The 22,301-nt window shown below is 47.7% G+C and overlaps 1 protein-coding gene across 1 annotated transcript; it reads left to right on the plus strand.

Moving 5' to 3' along the window:
* Positions 1-3,215: 3,215 nt before the first annotated feature.
* ADCY9 (adenylate cyclase 9) lies at positions 3,216-22,291 on the plus strand (the record flags this gene model as incomplete). The annotated part of the gene is made up of 10 exons (XM_058156870.1): positions 3,216-4,872; positions 6,689-6,861; positions 7,616-7,720; positions 11,121-11,338; positions 12,773-12,875; positions 14,165-14,373; positions 14,717-14,876; positions 15,569-15,717; positions 16,025-16,066; positions 17,001-22,291. Coding segments are annotated over 10 exons (3,996 nt in total), but the record flags the coding sequence as incomplete, so codon positions are not given.
* Between the last annotated feature and the right edge of the window lie 10 nt (positions 22,292-22,301).

Raw genomic sequence — 22,301 nt, forward strand, 5'->3', positions numbered from 1 at the left:
AGAGCCCGGGGTGCTACATCACAGCCATCTGCCCAGGATGTTGCAGCACAGTACTCAGGATGTCACAGAACTAGAGCTCAGGATGTTGCAGCATAGCCCATTACCCAGATCATTAAGACTAATGGGCACACAGCTAGGACCACACCCACACAGGATGCTATGAAACAGCCGACTAATCTGCAAACATCAACACCATCAACCAATCAAGATGTATCAATACAGCCAACAAACCCACTTACAGCAACAAAGCCAGCACTCCACACACCCCCACCAGAATTTATAGAGAGATGGCAGCTCCGACCACGCTTTGCTCGCACAAGCACGAAGCCATAAGCACCAGCCTGAAGATGACGAGTGGGACCTTGTCGAAACGTCGCCAAGATGCTCTCAACCTGACACTGGAAAAGACCAGAATACGCCAAGACTTGCAATGTATATGTACGTATATATATATATTTCCTTTAGCCTTCTGTTCTCAGGCTTGCTGGATTCCCCTCATATCCCTTCTGCCGTTCCTTTCACACATGAATGTTTTGCAAGTTGTATGGAATGAAGTTTCTGCAACCGTGTACTCGAAAGGATTTGCCCAGTTTGGAGCACCCATTGAACTCATAGCTGCAATGTGAAACCTCCTCTGTTGCACTGAGTTGGGGGCTAGGAGGTAGGGTGAGTCTGGAGGGGCGGTGTAGGTTGTCCTGTCCTTGGACAGGATGCCATAAGGGAGAGAATGGAAATGTGGGGTTGCTGGGCAGGAGGGCTTTGGCAGACAAGATATATGTGGGGGGAAGAGATGCCTTGGTTCGGTTGCGAGAACCCTGCAAGACCACTGAACTTTCCTAGGAGTCCCGAGCCCTGGCCTTGCCAGTTGGGTTCCTTAAAAGCTGACTTGTGCCTGTGCTAATAACAGGGCCTGGGATTGCTTGGCAACCATGTGGGCCTCCACAACAATGGAAACACGAAATATCTCAGAAGGTAATTGATTCTGGATCTGCCAACTTACATGGGACCGTGACCTGAGAACAGCCGGTTAATCCAACGTGACCACCTCTCCCTTCCTGCCTTGGGAATTTGTGCTCTTGTGGTCCACAGATGTTCAGAGGAGGACGCCTGAGCATCCTCCCCCTTTGGTAAAATGCCAGACCAAACCATCCACCTGTGGTTGTGCGCTTCTTTTGACCAGAATTGTGGACAGATGCATTTAAAGGAATTACATAGCTGTGTAATACATTTCAGTGGCTCGCAGTAATAGTCTATATTTGGAGACACTATGTACTTCAGCCCTTCTAATAAATTCTGGTATTTTTCAGCCACATTTCTTGGTGTGTTGCCTCTCTTTCTGAGTGGAAAGGATGAAACCGAGAGATGCCAAGGAAGGGGGCCAACAGGGGTTTTTCCACGGCTGATCCACCCAGCAGCATTCATTGCTGGGGCTTCTTTCCACAGGTAAAACCCTCTGGTTGACAGCAGGGCCTGTGCAAGTAAGTGCCACCGCTGCAGAGTGCAAAAGCTTTGCTTGAAATAAGGCACTTTCACAATAAGCAGGGCAAAACAGAATCACCTTCCAAAATGAAAGACTCCTTTCTTTTTCCCTCCATGCCTGGATTTGCTTGATGACTTCATCACTGGCAGGGACATTTTTGTATGTGGAAAATATCGCTAGGCCAGGCAGGAAAGCAAAGGCTATGCTTCCGAGGGGATGCATGTGAAGGAGGGAGGTAGCTGGAGTCAGCAAGCAACTCCAGCATAAAAGCTGGTTTTCTAACTCAGCTTTTTCATTTTTTTCCATGCTAAATCCCTCTCCCTCCGCCTCCTCTGATCACAACACTACTTTTCTTGTGCAGCTAAAGCTGGTGACGGGAGGAAATGCCCACAGGATGCAAGTTAGTTACTTCTGCATCAGGAGTTCTGCCCCCCCACCCCCCATTTTTTCCCAATAGAAATGATTGCTTTCCAAAATTAAGACGCTTCCGAGCATGGAAGATGAACACCTGCGCTACTCTTGGGTGCAGCATCTCTGCCCAGCTGTTGCCAAGAGGGAAACTGAGAGTTCTGTTATCCAAGGATGCTCAGAGAACTCTCAAAGGTCCCATCGGTGGGCACCCAACTTTGGCACGATTGAGGTTTGTGTGTGCTGAGATTAACCAAACCATTTCCCCCTTGAGGAAGTTATTTGGTTGAGTGTTGAAGCTGCTTTCAGGAAGTGGCTAGACCACAGTGAGGCTCTGCAGAGGTGCTTTCACTCCCCTGGCTTGGAATGTGTCTGGATGACTTGGAAGAGCAAAGGGCTGGGAATTCAGCTTCCTAATTCTTTGCTGCAGACTTGGCTCTGATGTGTGATACGGCAGGGAGTCTGCGGCAGCGCCCTCAATTCCCATTTCCCAGACTCCCTCTGGAGCTTCCCGTCAATTTTGATCCCCCAACGGCTTCAGGCGAAGCTTTCCTTCCTTACGAGCTTCTTGCTGTGCAACCTTCAGAGCAACTCAGTTCTGCCTTTTGCTGCTCCCAAAAGTTGGGCCTGGCATGAATTGTACGGCCGGCGACCCTCCCTAAGCAACGGGCGCCCCTCCGAAGGCGCCCCGAGAAACAGCGCCCCTTTCTCTCACACCCCTCCCCCGCACTGCCAGAAGGGCAAAGGGCGGGGGGGTCTTTTAAAGGCCCCTTTTAAGGCGCGAAGGGCCGGTAGCAGAAGCGGTTCTTCCGGCGGCAGCGCAGCAACAGAGAAGCTCCGCCCGACGCTCCCAGACTTCGCACCGGAGGGAGTTCAGGAGGCTCGGCGGGGCGGCCCTCGCCTCCTCCCAGCAGCCGGAGCGAGCGGGCCCGGCCTTGGCCCCCAGCCGGGCGATCAGGGGCGGGGAGGCGGCGGGGCGAGGGCTGGTGGGTCGTCGCCCTCCCGACGCTCGCGGGTGCGGGACGAGGTCTGCGGCTGCGCACTTGGCCCCCGCTGCGCGTGCGCGCAGCGCGCCCCCGGCCGTCTCCCGCACCGCGCGCAGGCGCCCCTTGTCCCGCGCGCCAGTGACAGCAGCTGGGGCGCCGCCGCCGCCGCCCCTCCCCCTCCTTCGACGCTGCCCGTGAGGCGTTTCCAGGCAGGCGGCGAGGGCGGGGGGGAGCAGCCGCGCGGGGGGCTCCGGCGCGGCGCCATGCGGCGGAGCCCGGCGAGGCCCGGCGGGAGCAGCGGGAGGCCGGGCCTTAGAGGCGGCGGCGGCGGGCTGGGCTGAGCGGCGCCGGGTGAGGCGAGGAGAGGCGGGCGTGGCCATGGCGGCGGCCGCCGGCTCCCCGCCGCCTCCGCCGCGTGGCACCGAGGTGAGCGTGGCCGGGGCGGCGGGCGCGTGGCGGTGCGGCTGCAGGCGGCGGCGGGGCGGGGGCGGGGGCGCGCGCGGGCGGCGCTGGGGCCGGGGCTGGGGCTGGGGCTGGGGGCCGGGCGGGCGCCGCAGCTCTTCGAGCGCGCCTCGTCGCGCTGGTGGGACCCGCGCTTCGACTCGAGCAACCTGGAGCAGGCCTGCCGCGAGCGCCGCTTCCCGCAGACGCGGCGCCGGCTCCGCTACGCGCTCTGCTACCTGGGCGCGGCGGCGCTGCTGTGGGGCGCCTACCTGGGCTGGGGGCGGGGCGGCGGGGCGGCGGCGGCGGGAGTGGCGCTGGCTTTCCTGGCCGCCTGCCTGGGCGCGCTGCTCTTCACCTTCACGCGCGCGTACGGCCGCCACCCGGCCGGGTCGTCGCTGGCGCTGGCGCTGCTGGTGCTGGCCCTCCCGCTGGCCACGCAGCTGCCGCAGGCGCCCGGGCCCGGGGCGGGGGGCAACGGGAGCGCGGACGCCGCGCCCTCGCCCTGCCTGTCCCCGGTGGGCAGCTTCTCGCTGTGCGTGGCGGCGCTGCTGCTGCTCTACGCCGTGCCGCACCTGCCGCTCTACCTGAGCCTGCTGCTGGGGCTGGGCGGCTCGGCGGTCTTCGAGGCGCTGGGCTACGGCTTCCGCGACGAGCGCTGCTTCGCGCGCCCGCCGGGCCAGCGGCTGGCTCCCTGGGAGCTGCTGGGCAAGGCCCTGCTGCACCTGTGCATCCACGCCACCGGCGTGCACCTCTTCATCATGTCGGAGGTGCGGTCCAGGAGCACCTTCCTCAAGGTGGGGCAGTCCATCATGCACGGGAAAGACCTGGAGGTGGAGAAGGCCCTGAAGGAGCGCATGATCCACTCGGTCATGCCCAGGATCATCGCTGACGACCTGATGAAGCAGGGGGACGAGGACAGCGAGAACTCCTCCGTCAAGCGCCATTCCGCCTCCAGCCCCAAAAGCAAGAAGAAGAAACCATCCATTCAGAAAACCCCCATTGTCTTTCGCCCCTTCAAGATGCAGCAGATAGAACAAGTCAGTATTCTGTTTGCCGATATTGTAGGCTTTACCAAAATGAGTGCTAACAAATCTGCGCATGCCCTAGTGGGGCTTTTGAATGACCTCTTTGGCCGCTTTGATCGCCTCTGCGAGGACACCAAGTGTGAGAAGATAAGCACTTTGGGGGACTGCTACTACTGTGTGGCGGGGTGTCCCGAGCCCCGAGTGGATCATGCTTACTGCTGCATCGAGATGGGCTTGGGCATGATCAAAGCCATTGAGCAGTTTTGCCAAGAGAAGAAAGAAATGGTGAATATGAGGGTTGGCGTGCACACCGGGACGGTCCTTTGTGGCATTCTGGGAATGAGGAGATTTAAGTTTGATGTCTGGTCCAATGATGTCAATTTAGCTAACTTAATGGAACAACTGGGCGTCGCTGGGAAGGTCCATATTTCAGAGGCTACTGCAAAATACTTGGATGATCGCTACGAAATGGAGGATGGAAAGGTGATGGAGCGCGTGGGCCAGAGCGTGGTGGCGGACCAGCTGAAAGGTATTTCTCTCATTTTTGCCTGTGAATAAGTTGATTTGTTTTGGAAGTTAACCTTTTCCTTCTCTTGTGCTAATGTGAGCAAATTTGGATCAATTTCATATTTTACATGAAACCTGCCATATAAACGTGGTGCCTCGGCCCTTCCTGATTCTTTGAAGAGATACTAAAGATGAGGGAGGTATGCATTGTAGCTACAATGTCTTTTGGTTTCCAAGTGGAATTTTAATTAACTGAATATTTTATAGTTTGTGATGTGATGTGTACACGTTCATAATAAACATATACTTTTATTGCTTTGCAGGTAAGTCACACAATGTTTGATAAAAAGAAATTATCACTTTGTAAGGAAAAAAAACCCTGCAGTATTCTGGAGGGCAGTTAGGACTGAGTTTTTCCATAAGATGGTTGAGCAAGGAAAAGAGTTGCTTTTGATGCCAGCTTTTTGGGGGACAGTTTTTAGGATTCTATGAGTGTTGTAAACTGCTAGAAGTTGGTATATAGTCCGCATACTTTTATTCTGCTGACCATAAACCAACTTCTAGTAGTTTATTTATTTATTTATTTATTTATCATATTTATATACCGCCCTATCTCCCTACGGACTCAGGGCGGTTTACAGGCAGTTAAAACACATATAAATACAGATTAAAACGACAATTAAAAAACTTATTCTAAAGCCCAAATCATTAAAACAGTATAAATAATAAAAAACCCCTTAAAACCAATTACTTTAAAAACCTAATCCAGTCCCGCGCAGATGAATAAGTATGTTTTAAGCTCGCGACGAAAGGTTCGGAGATCCGGAAGTTGGCGTAGTCCTGGAGGGAGTTCGTTCCAGAGGGTGGGAGCCCCCACAGAGAAGGCCCTTCCCCTGGGTGTCGCCAGACGGCACTGCCTAGCTGACGGCACCCTGAGGAGTCCCTCTCTGTGAGAGCGCACGGGTCGGTGAGAGGTATTTGGTAGCAGTAGGCGTGTTTAGTATCAATTTTTATTAATGTCACAGACCAGGATTAGTAAAGGCATCTTAAATAAAAGAAAAGCACAGAGTATTGAGATAAATGTGAGAGACTTGAGTAAAAGATGCTATAAAGTACACAAAAACCAGTCTTTGTTCAGCAGTGAGGCCCTATTTCCACACACTAAGGGAACGCTGTGGATGTAATAGATTTAGATTTCAGTAAGGCATTGGATAGAGTACAAGACAGTGTGGGACATGCTGTGCCATTACCAGATGGGTTTGCAGTTAGCTGACCGACCACACTCAGCATGTGGTCCTTATGGAATGACACTGGTGTGGAGGGGAGCATGCAGTGGGGTACCTCGAGGTTCTTTCTTGGGCCCAGTGCTCTTCAGGGTCTTTAGAAATGACCCAGATGGGAGGATTGAAGGGACGCTTATCAATTTGCAGATGACACAACTGTTCCCAATCTGATGACACTAAAACAGAGTGCTCTTAAGTAAAATCAAAATATATACAGTATTTAAAAATTCGAAAGTACTGCTTTTGAATTTTAGTAATAGGATATTTCACAATCCTATTTTAAAAAATAATAATAGAAAAATAGCCAATGAGAAACAAATTACTACCGTAGTAACTGGCCAAGCAATTTATAAAATGCAGATTTGTTGCTAAAAAGCGGATTTGGCTGTTTCCAAAGGAGAAACGAGTCATTTCTCTGCAGGCTGTGATGGCAAGGGACGTAGGATGGCTATCTGTAGTAAACAGGGTTTTGCAGAAAAGAGCTCTACAGGTAAGCTGGGGGAAGTGTATAGTGGAAGAATAACAGCAGGTATGTTAACTATAGTTTTCCTGTAGGTTTGAAAACATACTTGATCTCTGGCTTGAAAAAGAAGGAAACCCATTGCAGCTGCTCGGAGATGCTCCTCCTTCCAGGTCTAGAAGCAGGAGATGGAAGCAGGTCACAGGGAGCTTCATCGGAGAATGTGGATGATTTAGCAAAAACATTCAAGTACTTAGAAAAAAATAAGGTTTGAAAAATGCTAATTCTGTACATTTCTGTGGATTTGTTTTTAGAAACCTGTTTTCACAACCTACCCAAAATTGGAAGCTTATCTGCAGTTACTGATCCTCTAAGATGGCAAATCATAAATTGCTTTACTTTTTTTGCTCTGGAAGTCATAACACAAGGTGTGGAATATGAGTTGGCTGTGAGGGGCTTGGTTTAAATCTCACGCAGCCTAGGAACCCTTGCGTTGTTAATTGCAGAAGTTGAAAAATGCTGCTCTAAGTGCTTCTGAGAAAGAGCCAGCAAACAGCTGGCATAAAGGGGCAAGGATCACGGTTGCCAGCCTTGGTAGAGTGAGTGACACAAAATTATTAAATGCAAGTAAGAAAAAAGAGTATAACTGTTTGAATGGGTCTGCTTTTGCAAAGGGTGTATAAGAGCATTTGTTCCAAAAAGCAAGCATTTGCTTTTCTAATATAATTGATTTAATCTGTTGATATGTACAAATTAGGTTGAGATGTGAGATGGGGAAAAGACAGCTGCTAAATGCTAACTGTGTCTTCCCATGTACACAATAACTTCTTTCCATGCCCAAATGCCTTTCATTTTATTCTGAAACATTTAAGGGAGGAAAAGTGTCACGTGCCAACTAGATAGCACCCCAGGAGTTACACAAACTATGTGCCATTTTGAATAGCATACAGACACCGCAGTAGAGGCAGGCCAGGGATGAAAGGAGGAATGCACCCTTATAGTATGTTCCTCTATGGTTGCAGATCTGCCATTCATGCAGTGTTACTTTTTCCCCTGGCTGTGCTGTGAGTGCAGAGGAAGGAGCGATTCAAAATGGATGCCAGGAGGACCATAAGACCAGCACAAAGGTAATTTATTCTTCAAGACACCTTTTCTTCATTCATCCACAGAGCAGAAGCTGATGCAAGTCGGTCATGAAATGAGACAGACTCAAATGGGGTGCAAGTAAAACTTTGAAATGAGATGGCCTTCAAGCGCTTGCCTAGGTGTCCTTGAGTGCAGATGGTTCCAAACCCTTTTCTTATTCTCAGAAATCGTATGTATGAGATTTGTCCCTAGGATGATTTGAAGAGCATCGTGATGTTCTGTCCCAGGCGCCTGATGGACCCCGAGAGGTGCCTGATGGAGCTTGGGCCGTTCCCTGTGGATCTTGCCCACGGCACGACCGAAGAACTAGTTGCGGCCTGGGAACAGGCCGCAGCTGGGGCTTTGGACCGTGTCGTGCCTTTGCAGCCTCTGACCCGGCGCAGATCTCAATTGGCTCCTTGGTTCTCTGAGGAGCTGAGAGAGATGAAACGCTGGAGAAGACGCCTAGATAGTACCTGGAGGTCCAGCCGTTCCGAGGCTGATCGGACACTAGTTAGGTCTTTTTTGAAGACCTACCTAGTGGCACTGAGGGAGGCGAAACGTTCTTACGTTTCCACCCTCATTGCGTCGGCAGATAATCGCCCGGCCGCCCTGTTTCGGGTGACCCGCTCTCTCCTACATCAGAAGGAGCGGGATGACCCCTTGCAGGGACGTGCCGAGGAGTTTAGTGGTTATCTATACGATAAAATCGCTCAGCTTCGGGATAGTTTGGACCAAAATTGTGATGATCCAGATGAGATGACGGAGACGCGTCTTGTTGATGTTGTTTGGGATGAGTTTGATTCTGTGGCTGTCGAGGACTTGGACAGGTTACTGGGGAGGTTACATGCCACTACATGTTTACTGGATCCGTGTCCCTCCTGGCTGGTGCTGGCCACTCAGGAGGTGACACGAGGCTGGCTCCGGGGAATTATAAATGCTTCTTTGTTGGAGGGGGTTTTCCCCGCCGCCTTGAAAGAGGCGGTGGTGAGACCCCTCCTCAAGAAGCCTTCCCTGGACCCAGCTATTTTGGGTAATTATCGTCCAGTCTCCAACCTTCGCTTTGTGGCGAAGGTTGTAGAGAGTGTGGTGGCATGGCAGCTTCCCCGGTACCTGGATAAAGCTGTCTATCTAGACCCGTTCCAGTCCGGTTTCCGGTCCGGATATAGCACGGAGACGGCTTTGGTCGCGTTGGTGGATGACGTCTGGAGGGCCAGGGATAGGGGTTGTTCCTCTGCCCTGGTCCTGTTAGATCTCTCAGCGGCTTTTGATACCATCGACCATGGTATCCTGCTGCACCGGTTGGAGAGTTTGGGAGTGGGAGGCACCATTTATCGGTGGTTCTCCTCCTATCTCTGACCGGTCGCAGACGGTGTTGACAGGAGGGCAGAGATCGACCGCGAGGCGCCTTACTTGTGGGGTACCTCAGGGGTCGATTCTCTCGCCTCTCCTGTTCAACATCTATATGAAGCCGTTGGGCGAGGTCATCAGTGGCTTTGGGGTAAGTTACCAGCTCTACGCTGATGACACTCAGCTGTACTTTTCCACCCCGGGCCACCCCAATGAAGTCGTCGAAGTGCTGTCCCGGTGCCTGGAAGCCGTACGGGTCTGGATGTGGAGGAACAGACTCAGGCTCAATCCATCCAAGACAGAGTGGCTGTGGATGCCAGCACCCCGGTACAATCAGCTGCAACCACGGCTGACTGTTGGGGGCGAGTCATTGGCCCCAACAGAAAGGGTGCGCAACTTGGGCGTTCTCTTGGATGGACGGCTGTCGTTTGAAGATCATTTGGCGGCCGTCTCCAGGAGAGCTTTTTACCAGGTCCGCCTGGTTCGCCAGTTGCGCCCCTTCCTTGACCTGGATGCCTTATGCACGGTCACTCACGCTCTTGTCACTTCTCGTCTGGATTATTGCAATGCTCTCTACATGGGGCTACCCCTGAAGTGCACTCGGAGGCTTCAGTTAGTCCAGAATGAAGCTGCGCGGGTGATTGAGGGAGCCACACGTGGCTCCCGGGTAACACCGCTCCTGCGCAGTCTGCACTGGCTACCTGTGGTCTTTCGGGTGCGCTTCAAGGTGTTGGTTACCACCTTTAAAGCGCTCCATGGCTTAGGGCCCGGGTACTTACGGGACCGCCTGCTGTTACCTTATGCCTCCCACCGACCCGTACGCTCACACAGAGAGGGTCTTCTTAGGGTGCCGTCCGCTAAACAATGTCGGTTGGCGGCCCCCAGGGGAAGGGCCTTCTCTGTTGGAGCACCTACCCTCTGGAACGAACTTCCCCCTGGGTTGTGTCAATTACCTGACCTTCGGATCTTTCGCCGTGAATTGAAAACATACTTGTTTATTCAAGCGGGACTGGCTTAATTTTTAATATTCTAAATTTTTAAATTTCTTAAATTTTAATAATTTTAACGTGTATTTTATTTATGGGTCAAATTTGACGGTTTTAATTTTTGGCCATTTATAGAATACGTTATTTTAACTATGGTTTTAATTTGTATATTGTTCTGTTTTAATCTGGCTGTACACCGCCCTGAGTCTTTCGGGAGAAGGGCGGTATAAAAATCTAATTAATTAATTAATTAATTAATTAATAAATAAATAAATAAATAAATAAATAAATAAATAAATAAATAAATAAATAAATAAATAAATAAATAAATGTATGTACTGATGGATATTTTTAAAAATTCCCTTTGCTATCTTGAAAGTTGGGCTGCTTATAGTGCACTTTCTTTTGCCTTCCCATTAATTAGGTTAGTGTAACTCCTTTTGTTTTAATTTTTCAGTGCTGTACAGGAATTCTAACAATTCTTTGTTGTTTTTTTAAGAGTTGGAACTTCAGCCCCTGGTAATATGGTTGTTTTTAAGTCCCTAATTTTTTTAGCTTGAAACGCTGAAAAGATAAATTGTACTTTAATTTTTAAAATGCATTTTCTATAGCTTTTAAATAAATGTTAGCGTTTGCCTTTTCTAAAGATTGTTTTCTGAGCATAAAGAGCTAGAGAAAGCTGACTTCAGACTCCTGTTTGGTCAAGAGTGCTGAATGCTGAAGACCTTCTGGTCTGCCCTGATCAGAGGAAGCCCTGAAAACACCCAACTATGCTACTTTTAAAAATGTGTATCTCATGTAAGCCCACCTTTGATAATGAAATGATTCATGACATGATGCAAATCTTTCTGCTGTTGTTAAGTTGATCAGGTTTGTTAAAGGCAACAGCCTTAATAATTTATCGGCCTTATGTTTCTTTTTTTCTTGCAAGTGCTGTTTTATACATTCAAAAATAGAACAAAATTGTTGAACAGAGATTATTTTTTTACCACAATATACTTGTAGAAACAGACAAGTATAATCTGACTTAATTATAAACTACTTTTTCTCTTTTTGTCTCATTCAGAGTCCCGGGGGAGGCAGCCCAAAGTCTCGGAATGGACTTCTAAGTCCCCCACAAGAGGAGAAACTGAGCAGCAGCCAAACGTCTCTTTATGAAATGTTGCAAGAGAAGGGAAGATGGGTTGGAGCAAGCTTGGATCATTCAGCTCTTCTGCCATTGCGGTTCAAAAATATCAGAGAAAAAACAGATGCTCACTTTGTTGATGTCATTAAAGAAGACAGGTCAGGCAAAGCATTCTCATCACTTTGCTCTCCATGGGCATCCACAAGGTTCAGCAGATTGGGGGGAGATGGAGCACATCAAGGCCCATCAGTCTGAGTGCCATTTGCTCATACCCTCCCCCTCCCTGCTTATCGCTTCCTATGGAATAGAAAATTGTGCTGAACCAAATGGGCTTGATTTGCTCAATTTTTTATCAGTGTTTTCTTTTATCAATCTAGTCCTTTTTAAAATTGTATTGTGTCCAGGAAGGTTGGGTGTTAACCTGCGGCTTGTGAGTAGACACACTGCAGTTAAGTCAGCTAATCTCGCCAGTTGTTTTTTTTTAACATGCACGAATGCCACTTTTCTGAGGCTTGGTGGAGTGCAGGGTCTCAGCATACAAACAGGAAGCCAACTTGTTATGCATACCTTGTTAAGTTGCAACAACAGGGAGACCTCTGACCTCTTTTCCTTACTTAATGGTGGTCTCTTTTATGCAGTTTTTATGTTGACAGATAAAGAGTCTGGCTGAAATGCTTGGAAGAGATAAGTTCTGTGGTGTTTTTTTCCAACGAGCTACTGGTTGTCCTAATTTCTGAGGATGAGTGATCTGTTTGCAACAATCAGAATAGGCGCCTTGGGATCTGTGTGATCTCATTCTTTGCTCGCCAAGTTTATGGCAGTGCTGAGATTAGAAGTAGGAGCTTATTCTTGGCTCCCGCCTGAGACACAAAGCGAGTTGGATGACCTTGGGCCAGTCATTTTCTCACAGCCCTAGGAAGTAGGCATTGGCATTCTGAAAAAGTGGTTTGCCAATGTCAAGAAAATTACATGGACTTGTCCAGGCAATCTCTGAGAATCAGACACAGTAGAGCAGAAGGAAAAGAAAATGATTCATGCAGTGAATCTGAGGTCCAGTCATTAGTTAAGCAGCAATTCCTTTTTATTTGAAGAGTTAATACAGCACTCCTCTTTCCGCAAGCCCAATTAAGGATGGGCTAATATTTATTTATTTATTATTTATTTATTCAAATTTATATACCGCCCTATCTCCCGAAGGACTCAGGGCGGTTCACAGGCAGATAAAACAACATATATATACAAATTAAGAAAACCATTAAGAAAACATATTCAGAAAGCCTAATTATTAAAAATAATATAGATATTAAAACCAATTAAAACCCCTATAAAATTTAAAAATTAGAAAATTTAAAAAAACTAGTCCAGTCCCGCGCAGATAAATAGGTGTGTTTTAAGCTCGCGACGGAAGGTTCGGAGGTCTGGAAGCTGGCGGAGTCCTGGGGGGAGTTCGTTCCAGAGGGTGGGAGCCCCCACAGAGAAGGCCCTTTAATAATTAAAGATGCCTGTGTTTCAGTGATCTGTCAAAGGAGGATGGTTAATCATTGTTTCTTTGTTGGAGAATAAACTTTCCTAAAATGAATCTTTTCCCTCAGCTTGATGAAAGACTATTTTTTTAAGCCACCCATTAACAAGTTGAGCCTGAACTTCCTTGAACATGATTTGGAGATGGCCTACCGGAGAAGCTACCAAGAAGAGGTAAGGTTTTATGTGTGTGTGTGGATCTGTGTGCATGCAGGCACATGCATGCTGATAGTATCTGAGGAACACAGTAACAGAATGCCAAAACAATTTTTGTTTATTTTATCAGTTCATGTTGACTGGGGAGAGATCAGTAATTGTTATGCTGCCTGTTTTCTACACTGATATTCCCTCTTTGGAAAAAACAACTTTGGTTGGCAGTTTGGCAGTTACTTTTGATTTAGGCTTTGTTTTAAGTCATTTCAAATGCGTTTTGTCTCTGCTTTTGCCTTTGGTGAAGGGATGCCTTTGAAAGAGAAACTGAAATTGCAGCATCCACAGCATAGCAACCAGGCTCCTGTCTAGAGTCTCCAAGCAGGACCATGTAATACCTGTTTTGATAAACTATGTTGTCTTGATGCTAAATTTAAAGAGCTTGCTTTTATGTACAAACATTCACATCCTTCCTACTTGAACCATATAAATTAACAAATAAAACTTTTTTCTCTTCTAGCATTTTACTGCTTTTATTTAAATAGGTATATGAAATTCTGGCAACATATTTGATAATTTGCTTTTATTCCAGTATTGTACCATCTACTTCTGCAGGAGATATACTACCCTTCAGGCCACTAAACTTCACATGTAAATTTGGGCTCAAATTTGCATATTTCCCCAAGAATGTTTTTATCAGTCATTTATTTTACAGACCCTTGTCCTGGAAACAACCCCTGTTGTGACTGCTTTAAACTTTAGTCCTGTATCATTTCTTCCTTTGCGTGTCTGTATTTACTAAGTCAGCTTTTTTTCCTGTCATTCCATACAGAGTGGGCAAATGTGCACTGTTTGCATACAAAGATAATTAAAAGATAGGTGATTAAAAACAGGGTTTATAGACTAGAAGGTCTGGTTATAAACTGAAATATCCCTCAGCTATCAGAAGTAACAATCCGTGACTTTTATAATAACCTCGTATCAAGGAGAAGTTATCTGATTTCTCCTAAAGCGGTTTTGAGAATCATTTCCTCTAAGAATCTAGATTCAGTTTGTTGAACTCACTTTTGCTGATTGTTTTCATTCTGGTGATCTTTTAGAAACTGATTCTGAAAACTGCTGCTGTATTTTAGTAATTTTTTTCTAAAATGGAATTCAGAGAACCTTTGTAAAGAGTGGAGGTCATCTCTGGATCAGGTTCTGAAATGAAAGTGAAAAGTGTAGAGTTGGGTGACTTGATTTTCCTGCTTGGTTTTGGGTTCTGAAGAAGCCCCTGTGTGGCCAGCCAGCTTCGACCTCCTTGCTCTCCCCAGGTCATTAGAAGAGTCCCCGTGAAGACCTTCGCCAGCGCTACTTTCAGCTCCCTCCTGGATGTGTGCCTATCCGCCATTGTCTTCCTCATCCTCTCCATCGCTTGCTTCCTGAAACATGGGCTGGTGGCCTCTCCTCCCCCTCCTGCAGCCGTGGCTGTGGCAGTAGTGGCCATCCTGCTTGAGGTGGTCTCTCTTACCGTCTCCATCAGGTGAGCCAAACGCTACGCTTTTCCTCCCTCCCTCCCTCCCTCAATATCAGGGCTCCCTTGTTGGTTGCAGGTGACAGCAAATGCCTCCCCCCCATGCATTAGAGAGAGGTCCCGGCACACCCCTGCCGTTGTAGAGAAGGTGGGGCTGGCTGTGGATGCCCAGGCCCCTCCCTTAGGATCCCTTCCATTGTCACTATTTCTCCTCTTTCATGCCGGGGGGGGGGGGGAAGGGAGGCTGTCCTGATTTTGGAAGGGGGGAAGCTCTGATGTCACTGATGGGCGCTTGTGGTTCTCCTGAGGCTAAGGGCAGGGAAAGCTCAGCAGCTGTCTCCACGGTTTCCAGGATGGCTTTCTTTCTGGAGGACATGATGATCTGCACCAAGCGACTCTTGGAAGTGATTGCTGGGTGGCTGCCCCGACACTTCATTGGAGCCGTTTTGATCTCCCTGCCTGCTCTTGCAGTCTTCTCACACTTCACCTCCGAGTTTGGAACCAACCTCTATGTACGTTGGCCTCAGTACCAGCTCTTGGTGGGCAAGCAGAATTTCCAAGTGAGAAAGCACGGGTGGGTGGGTGGGTGTGTCTTTTACCCTACTTTCAGTCATTGGAAGCTTTGGGTATAAATGCCAAATCACACCCCGAGACTTCTTGTCCAGGAGTGGAAACGGGGAGCCGGAAGGGGCAGTGGCCACCTTTGCCCATCCCAGTCAACTAGCTTAGTCCCAAAGGGCTCCACTTCTCAGTCAGAGCTTTGCTCCGAGTGCCGGAAGCCTAGAGGAGGAGGGAGTGGGCACCACAGATTGCAGTTTATCTACCACCCAAATTTGGTCGTCTGCAATTCCCTGGACTACTACTGTCTAAGAAGCCAGTGGATTCTGATTCAGACTGCCTGCCTTTAGTGAACTTTCCCCTGGATTAGGTGATACTTTAGCCTGTGGTCTGACCACCCGAGGAATCTGCATGGCAGAGTCAACCTGCTTCTCTCTTCCCAACTCATAGTGAAATTAGGCATTTTCTGCCAGGCACAGAAGCGGACAGACCTTAAATAGGACTTTAGTCAAATCCATGGAGGATGAAAGATTCTGTGACTGCTCTAATCTTGTCGCTTATTTTAACTTTGGGATTTTTTGAGGAAAAGTGCAGCAGCTTTGCTCTAATTTGCTCCATTGTTCTGACTAATATTTCTTTGTTGCAGTCTACCATGTTTATGTGTTCTGCAGTTCTCATCACAATAGTCCAGTACTGTAACTTTTGTCAGCTCAGCTCCTGGATGAGATCCTCTTTGGCTACCCTTGTTGGAGGGGTCCTCCTCCTCCTCCTGTACGTGTCCCGGTGTTCTGACAGGTGAGCCAAGGCAAACCCACTGCAATCCTAATGAAGACCAGGTAGCCGTATCCAAGAAAGGCCCCAGGATGCTGGAATGAAGCCTGCTTGCTTCAAGAGAAGTGCCACAATTGTTACCAGTTTTGCCTAGGAGTGTGGCTAAGCGATGGAGGAAAAAGTATAAAGGGGGCTGGGGTGTGCATGCATCACAGGGATTAGCAATTTAGTGAGAGAAGAAGTCCTAATTTGTGACTACAGTGGTGCTGTAGTCCAGCAGTCCAGACTGTTGGTTTGTTGGTAATATGAGTCCCTTATGTTTCTGTTCCAGCGTCTTGGAGGATTCAAATCTTGTTTCACTGAGGAACCTAAGGTATGTTTTTAACAGCTATTGGGCTTTATTGTGTCTCAGCCTCCAGTCTTATATTCTTTAAGGATTCAAACTGCTCTATTTTGCCAGTTGAGAGTCAGAATAGAAATTGTGGCCAAAATGAAAAAGATTTTGAAGAGGCCAAAATTTGGACTGTGAACCACGGGTTTCCTTTCTGTGAATCTCAGAGTACTCTTAAGTTCTGAAGCCGTGAGATCAGTGATGGATGTCTACTGATTCGCCCTGGTTTAGGCGAACTGGTAGTGGCGGTGGAGGAAGGCTCTGCCCACCCGCCTGGACATCATCATAGACACTGTGCATGTGCAGAAGGTTCTGCGCATGCACAGAAGTACTGCACACAAGCGAGAGCGTGCACACGCGCACTCACAGTTCCAAACTGGTAGAGAAGGTAAGTGGAACCCACTACTATGTAAGATGGATAATTTCTAAGCACAAAATTTTTATAGAGCAATAACATTATAAAGCCAGGTGCTCTTAAGATGTCATGCCTATATATTCTCTCACTTTCAATGTGGCCAGATGTGTCTCTTAACTATTAAGAGAGAAGCTGTAATGATCTGAGCTGTTGGACAGTTTCTACATGTATCAAGATACGTATCAAAATTGGATGTTCTTACAATGAGTACATCGCACATTTGATTTAAGGAAATTCTCTTTGGAGTTTGACATGGAAAAAATGTTGCATCGGACCGGCCGCCCTCAGCCCACATGCCCGATGCCACTTGCTCAGAGTTTCAGCACATCCCAGCTTCACATGTACCCTCTGTGCCAAAACATAGAACCTTTAAATGTTGATACATGTTCATATAAAAACTAGATAATTATGATCTACAGCACCCGTTTGAGATCCCAAACAGAATGATCTGAAGTTGCCTTTAAAATATGCATTCTCTTTTTTGTTTTGTTCCTCCCCCAGCTTCATAGAGAATGCCTGCAACAGTTCTGCATCGGAGGATTTCAGTAGGCCGGCAGATCTGATTGGCCTGGAAGTGGTTTTGGGCCTCTTCCTTCTCCTTGTCTTAGTTTGGTTCTTAAATCGGGAGTTTGAGGTGAGTTACCGTCTCCATTATCACGGAGATGTGGAAGCTGATCTTCACCGTACCAAGATTCAAAGCATGAGGGACCAGGCAGACTGGCTCCTGCGGAACATCATTCCCTACCACGTGGCCGAGCAACTGAAAGTGTCCCAAAGCTATTCCAAAAACCACGACAGCGGGGGGGTGATCTTCGCCAGCATTGTGAACTTCAGTGAGTTCTACGAGGAGAATTACGAAGGAGGCAAGGAATGTTACCGCGTCCTGAATGAACTGATTGGAGACTTTGATGAGCTGCTAAGCAAGCCCGATTACAGCAACATTGAGAAAATCAAAACCATCGGGGCCACCTACATGGCTGCCTCTGGGCTGAACGCTTCCCAGTGCCAGGACAGCAGTAACCCTCATGCCCATCTGCAGACGCTCTTTGAATTTGCCAAAGAAATGATGCGTGTGGTGGATGACTTTAACAACAACATGCTGTGGTTTAATTTTAAGCTGAGGATCGGCTTTAACCACGGCCCCCTGACAGCTGGGGTCATCGGCACCACCAAGCTCTTATATGACATCTGGGGGGACACTGTGAACATAGCAAGCAGGATGGACACCACGGGAGTCGAGTGCCGGATCCAGGTGAGTGAGGAGAGTTACCGCATTCTTCACAAAATGGGCTATGACTTTGATTACCGTGGGACAGTCAACGTGAAGGGCAAAGGCCAGATGAAGACTTTCCTCTATCCCAAATGCATGGACAGTGGGGTGGTGCCCCACCATCAGTTGTCTATCTCTCCAGATATTCGGGTTCAAGTGGATGGCAGCATTGGGCGGTCTCCAACTGATGAGATCACCAACTTGGTGCCTTCTGTACAGAACTTGGACAAGATGCCTCCCGACATAGAGCTCAAAGATTTGCTTCCCCGCTTCAAGAAGTTTCCCAAAGAATTGGTTAAATTAGACAGTCGCCCTCAGTTTGGTGCAGCTGGTGAGAAGGGTGTTTGTGAGGAGGCTGGGCCAGGGGAGGCCAACGAACTGACCAAACTGAACAGCTCCCGGAGTGTGTGATGCCCACTGATTCTTCTCAGCGAGAAATCTGAGCCCTCTCCAACCGGCCTTTTCTCTTGTACAGAGGGCTAACAGGAAGTGGCACAGCCTGGCTCAGTTGTTACCCGTTTCTTTGGGCATCTGAATTGGAGAGGATCGTAGCCATGCCGGGCTCTGGCCCCTCTTTTTCACTTCCCTTGAAATGTTTATTTTTTCCTGAGAGGAGACATCAAGTGCCTTCAGACAGACTCTGCCGGACTGAGGAGGAGCAGTATAGATTGGGGATTGGAACACATTTAAAGGACAAGTTGTGGTTACTTCATTTTTGTTTCTCATCAACAGCTTCCTTTGCACCACCAAGCAGAGTGAATAAATAGGTGTGTGAGTGTTTACACTCACATTTTATATGTAAACACAGACAATTGCATGTTTGCCTACCTTCTGTGATCGACACTAAGAACTGCTCAAAGGAGATACTGGGGGCCGGTAGGAATGGTCATCTTGGAACATGGAGGAATGAGAAGATTTCATTTGGAGTTCAGCTCTTACTAAAGAAGCAGCTGAGCTGTTGTTTGCCAAAATCAGATTAAAGTGCCATTGTGCTTTCTGGAACACTGGACTTGCCGTTTTCCGGCAGATCAGAAGGGGGCATGTAGTGTACAGCCCAGCCAGTTGGGTGTGCTGGTGCCGCCGGTTTTGGCCCTGATGGTTCCACATTTTACCTTTGCCACTATAGGGGGCAGGTAGTAAGGCCTGACTTGGGCCTGCCCCGCTTTATTTTCTGCTTCGGGGGCCCTGCTGGCATAATCCCACGTCAGTTTACCTGTCCACATGCAGGAGCCAGGCTGTCCCTCAGCAGAATTGGCCCCAAAGGGGATGATAATACCTCCAGTGGCATCTGGAGTTATGACTCTGTGTCACAAGATGTCAAAACAAGTGGGAGTAAAATAAGCCCTCAGCCATGTAGCTTTTGGCTGAGGAAATGATTCACTCTTTTATTTGGCACAATGTTTTTATTCCAGTATACTCTAGGGAAATATTGGTCCACCTAAATAAAGAAAAAGAAATCCAATCATAAATCTGTACTATTAATATACAAAAATGAATAGGGAGTTACCTACTTTTTCCCCCAAACTCAAATAACCTGAAAATCAAAATACTTTAGGATTAGACAAACTTGGGCTACTTTAAAAGTATAAAGTTTTAATGTATCATAGAACTCTCTTTTGGCACTTTTTCACCACCAGAATTGATGAAGCCTGAAGATGACACTGTTCCCTCTTTTTGTGGGTCAGCTAACTCTGTTAAAACTAGAGTATAGGCTTTTCCCCACCAATTATGGAATGCACCCCAAGAATTTGTGGCCCAAGGAGCTTTTCTGTACCTCATTCTTTCTTTGAATCTACCATCACAGCTGTGCCAAACAGCACTACAGTGCGCAAGCCCTTTTTCCAGCATGGGCTGAAGGCGCAGCAACGCAGCTGCCCTCCATGCTTTTCAGGGAGGAAAACAGGGCTGTGTGCTTCGCAAAGCGCAATTACAAAGGCAACCTTTTTTTCTGCCTAGCATACTGTCGTTACATTCCTAAACACCAGGATTGGGAATTACCAGCGACTTACGTGATAGGTTGTAGGAGTAGGCTGCACTCATTTGGATGCATCTTGCCTCCCTTTCAGTCGAGCTTCCAGAAAAATCAGTTCAATTTATATTCCCTATAAATGAATCATCTGAATCCTAGTTTCTGTTTGAACTGCTGTTTTCCCTATGCTAAGTGGATCATGCTTAATGCCAAGCCTCAGCAGGCAGACAGCCACTGGAAAGAACTTTTTTGGGTGGTGGCATTTTGCTTCAGGATCAAAAATAACCAGCAGTGCTAAACCAGCTACAGTCCTTTGATTTCTTCCTGGTTCGGCTCTCAATATGGAGTATTGCCCATTGCCTTGGATTTCCTGCCAAAAGGGACCTGCAGAGTTAAATTCAGCCTTTTCAGATAAGAGCAGTAGCATTGTCTGGATTGCTGCTGAGAGTTTATTTGACTTACTTCAGTTCCCAGACACCGATGATCTTGGAGAGGGAAAGAGCTTGGCCATTTTATGGTGCTAAGGTCTGTTGTGTTCAGTCAGCAAAGTAACCTGAAAAGTGTAAATTCCACAACCTCCTCTTGAAGAATGCAGCATGCTACCTTGAAGCTTTTATCCATGGCAAACAGGGTAACTTGCTGGCCTAAGTCATCTTGGATCCCAGAAAGTGTTTCTTGCTGTGACCAAGGTTAGTGGGGTATTCCAGTCCTTTCCCTGTCAGAAAGGTCCAGAAGACAAGTTAAACTGGCTTCCACGGACAGTTTTTATTTTAAAAGCTGTTCATGTTGCCACTATCCGCAGATAATTAGATGGAAAGGGTTCCTTGGGAAAATGGAATAACTGTTGAGCATTTCAAACATAGCAAAACAGCAACAAAAGTTCTGAAAGAAGACAGGTTGTGGGTCCATCATGGTAATTCAGAAGTTTTGGGTAAGTGCTTTATTAAATGCGTATGTAAATAATACGACTCCAATACTGTGCAGTGTCCTGTATTTTGCTTTGGAATATTCTGAGATGAGAGAACGACAATATAGTTGGAAATTGCAGGCTGATAGAAATACACTGATGGACTAACAAGCAGCAAATTCCTGAAGGGTAGGAGGGTGGGATGGCAAGAGCAGCCAAGGTCTGGTGCCTTTTTGTAAGGAAACTCCTCACAGTTTAACTGAGGCTGTACTATAAAGAAGCTTAAGGAGACATCAGGGCTTGATGTGGAAAGAGAGACGGGAGACTTTTGTACAGAAGAGGGCTAGGAAGGAGCTCTGCCTTGCTTTGCTGAAAGTGGGTTTCATTAAAATTCTTGGCACTTACTGAAGCTAGATTCAGTCAAATCAAGAAAGTAAGTGCCTGTTTGGGAGTGGATCAAGTCTGCATCCTCCTCTGCTGACTAATCTCTTGATCAAAGCAAAGACTTTGACTTCCACAGCAAGCAGTTTCCTCCTTGCCTGTCACCTGGGACTTTCTGGTTTGCTCCCTAGTAAATTCTGGCAGGAATAATAGTTTCTCCTTTTTCTCCATAACTTGCATTTCCTACAGAGCATCTGCTAGTACTGAAATGTGCAGGGATCACAATGGTGCCAGTGGGGCACTGTTCCCATTTTACAGAAACAATACCTCTAGAAGAGACCACGGGACTGCTGACCTCTGTGAAAAGCTCCCGAGCACTGGAGAATTTGAGGGCTGCCCAAACGTATGTTGGTTCTTCACTGCTGTTGCCTCATCTGTGTTGCTGATCCACATAGCAGGGGGGTTTGAGTATCTGCTCTCCTAGATCTTAGAAGCAAGATACACCAGATCATCTGAATCTGGACAGGAACATGTTATGTCTGATGTAGGAGTTTTCTGGGGCTATTCTCATCTTGGCAATAGGCCCTGGAAGATGCATTTTGTCCTGGGAAATAGGAAGTGGTGTACCTCCTCTGCCTTAAGTCTGGGCTATGCAACACCCTTGTCTGTCCTCAGTGTGCACAGGAATGGATCCTTTGACACTGTTGCCTCATGTGCTGAAATATTAGTGGAAGAGCGAGAGATAAGCAATGAAACTTGAAGCCCCTTCATTGGCTTGAAATGTGTCTGTGCTCATACCATGTGCCTACATACAATGAATTGGACTGGTGTACTCGGGCCAATTTCTTGGGTAAACATGATATTACTTTATTAACTAATCTTCAGCTGGTTTGCAGGGTACATGAGGCTCAATAGTGTCATATGAACGCATCAGGGTTGTTGGGCTTCCCTTGAGCCAGGCTTTCCGAGGGAAGGTTCCTGAGCAACTGGGCTGGCTTTTAAAATCCATTCCTTGGCATGCCCTTAACTCCTCTCAAGCCACTCCTCTGCTGGGGTGGCCCAGAGGTCGTAGAGGTTGACTGACTGCTGGAAGTGGGGAGAGTATTGCCAGAGGTGGGATGTAAATAGCCGCTGAGAATAGGCCTGACTGGCACCTGACAGCAAAGGTGAAATGCTGCAAGGTGAATGGGGAAGAACGGTAGAAACCTTTCTTTGTTACTTAGGCAATGTAATCAATTCTCTATTAAACTCTTTTCTGTATTGGATATGCAGGAT

The sequence above is a fragment of the Ahaetulla prasina genome, chromosome 14 (genome assembly GCF_028640845.1).
Source record: "Ahaetulla prasina isolate Xishuangbanna chromosome 14, ASM2864084v1, whole genome shotgun sequence".
NCBI lineage: Eukaryota > Metazoa > Chordata > Lepidosauria > Squamata > Colubridae > Ahaetulla > Ahaetulla prasina.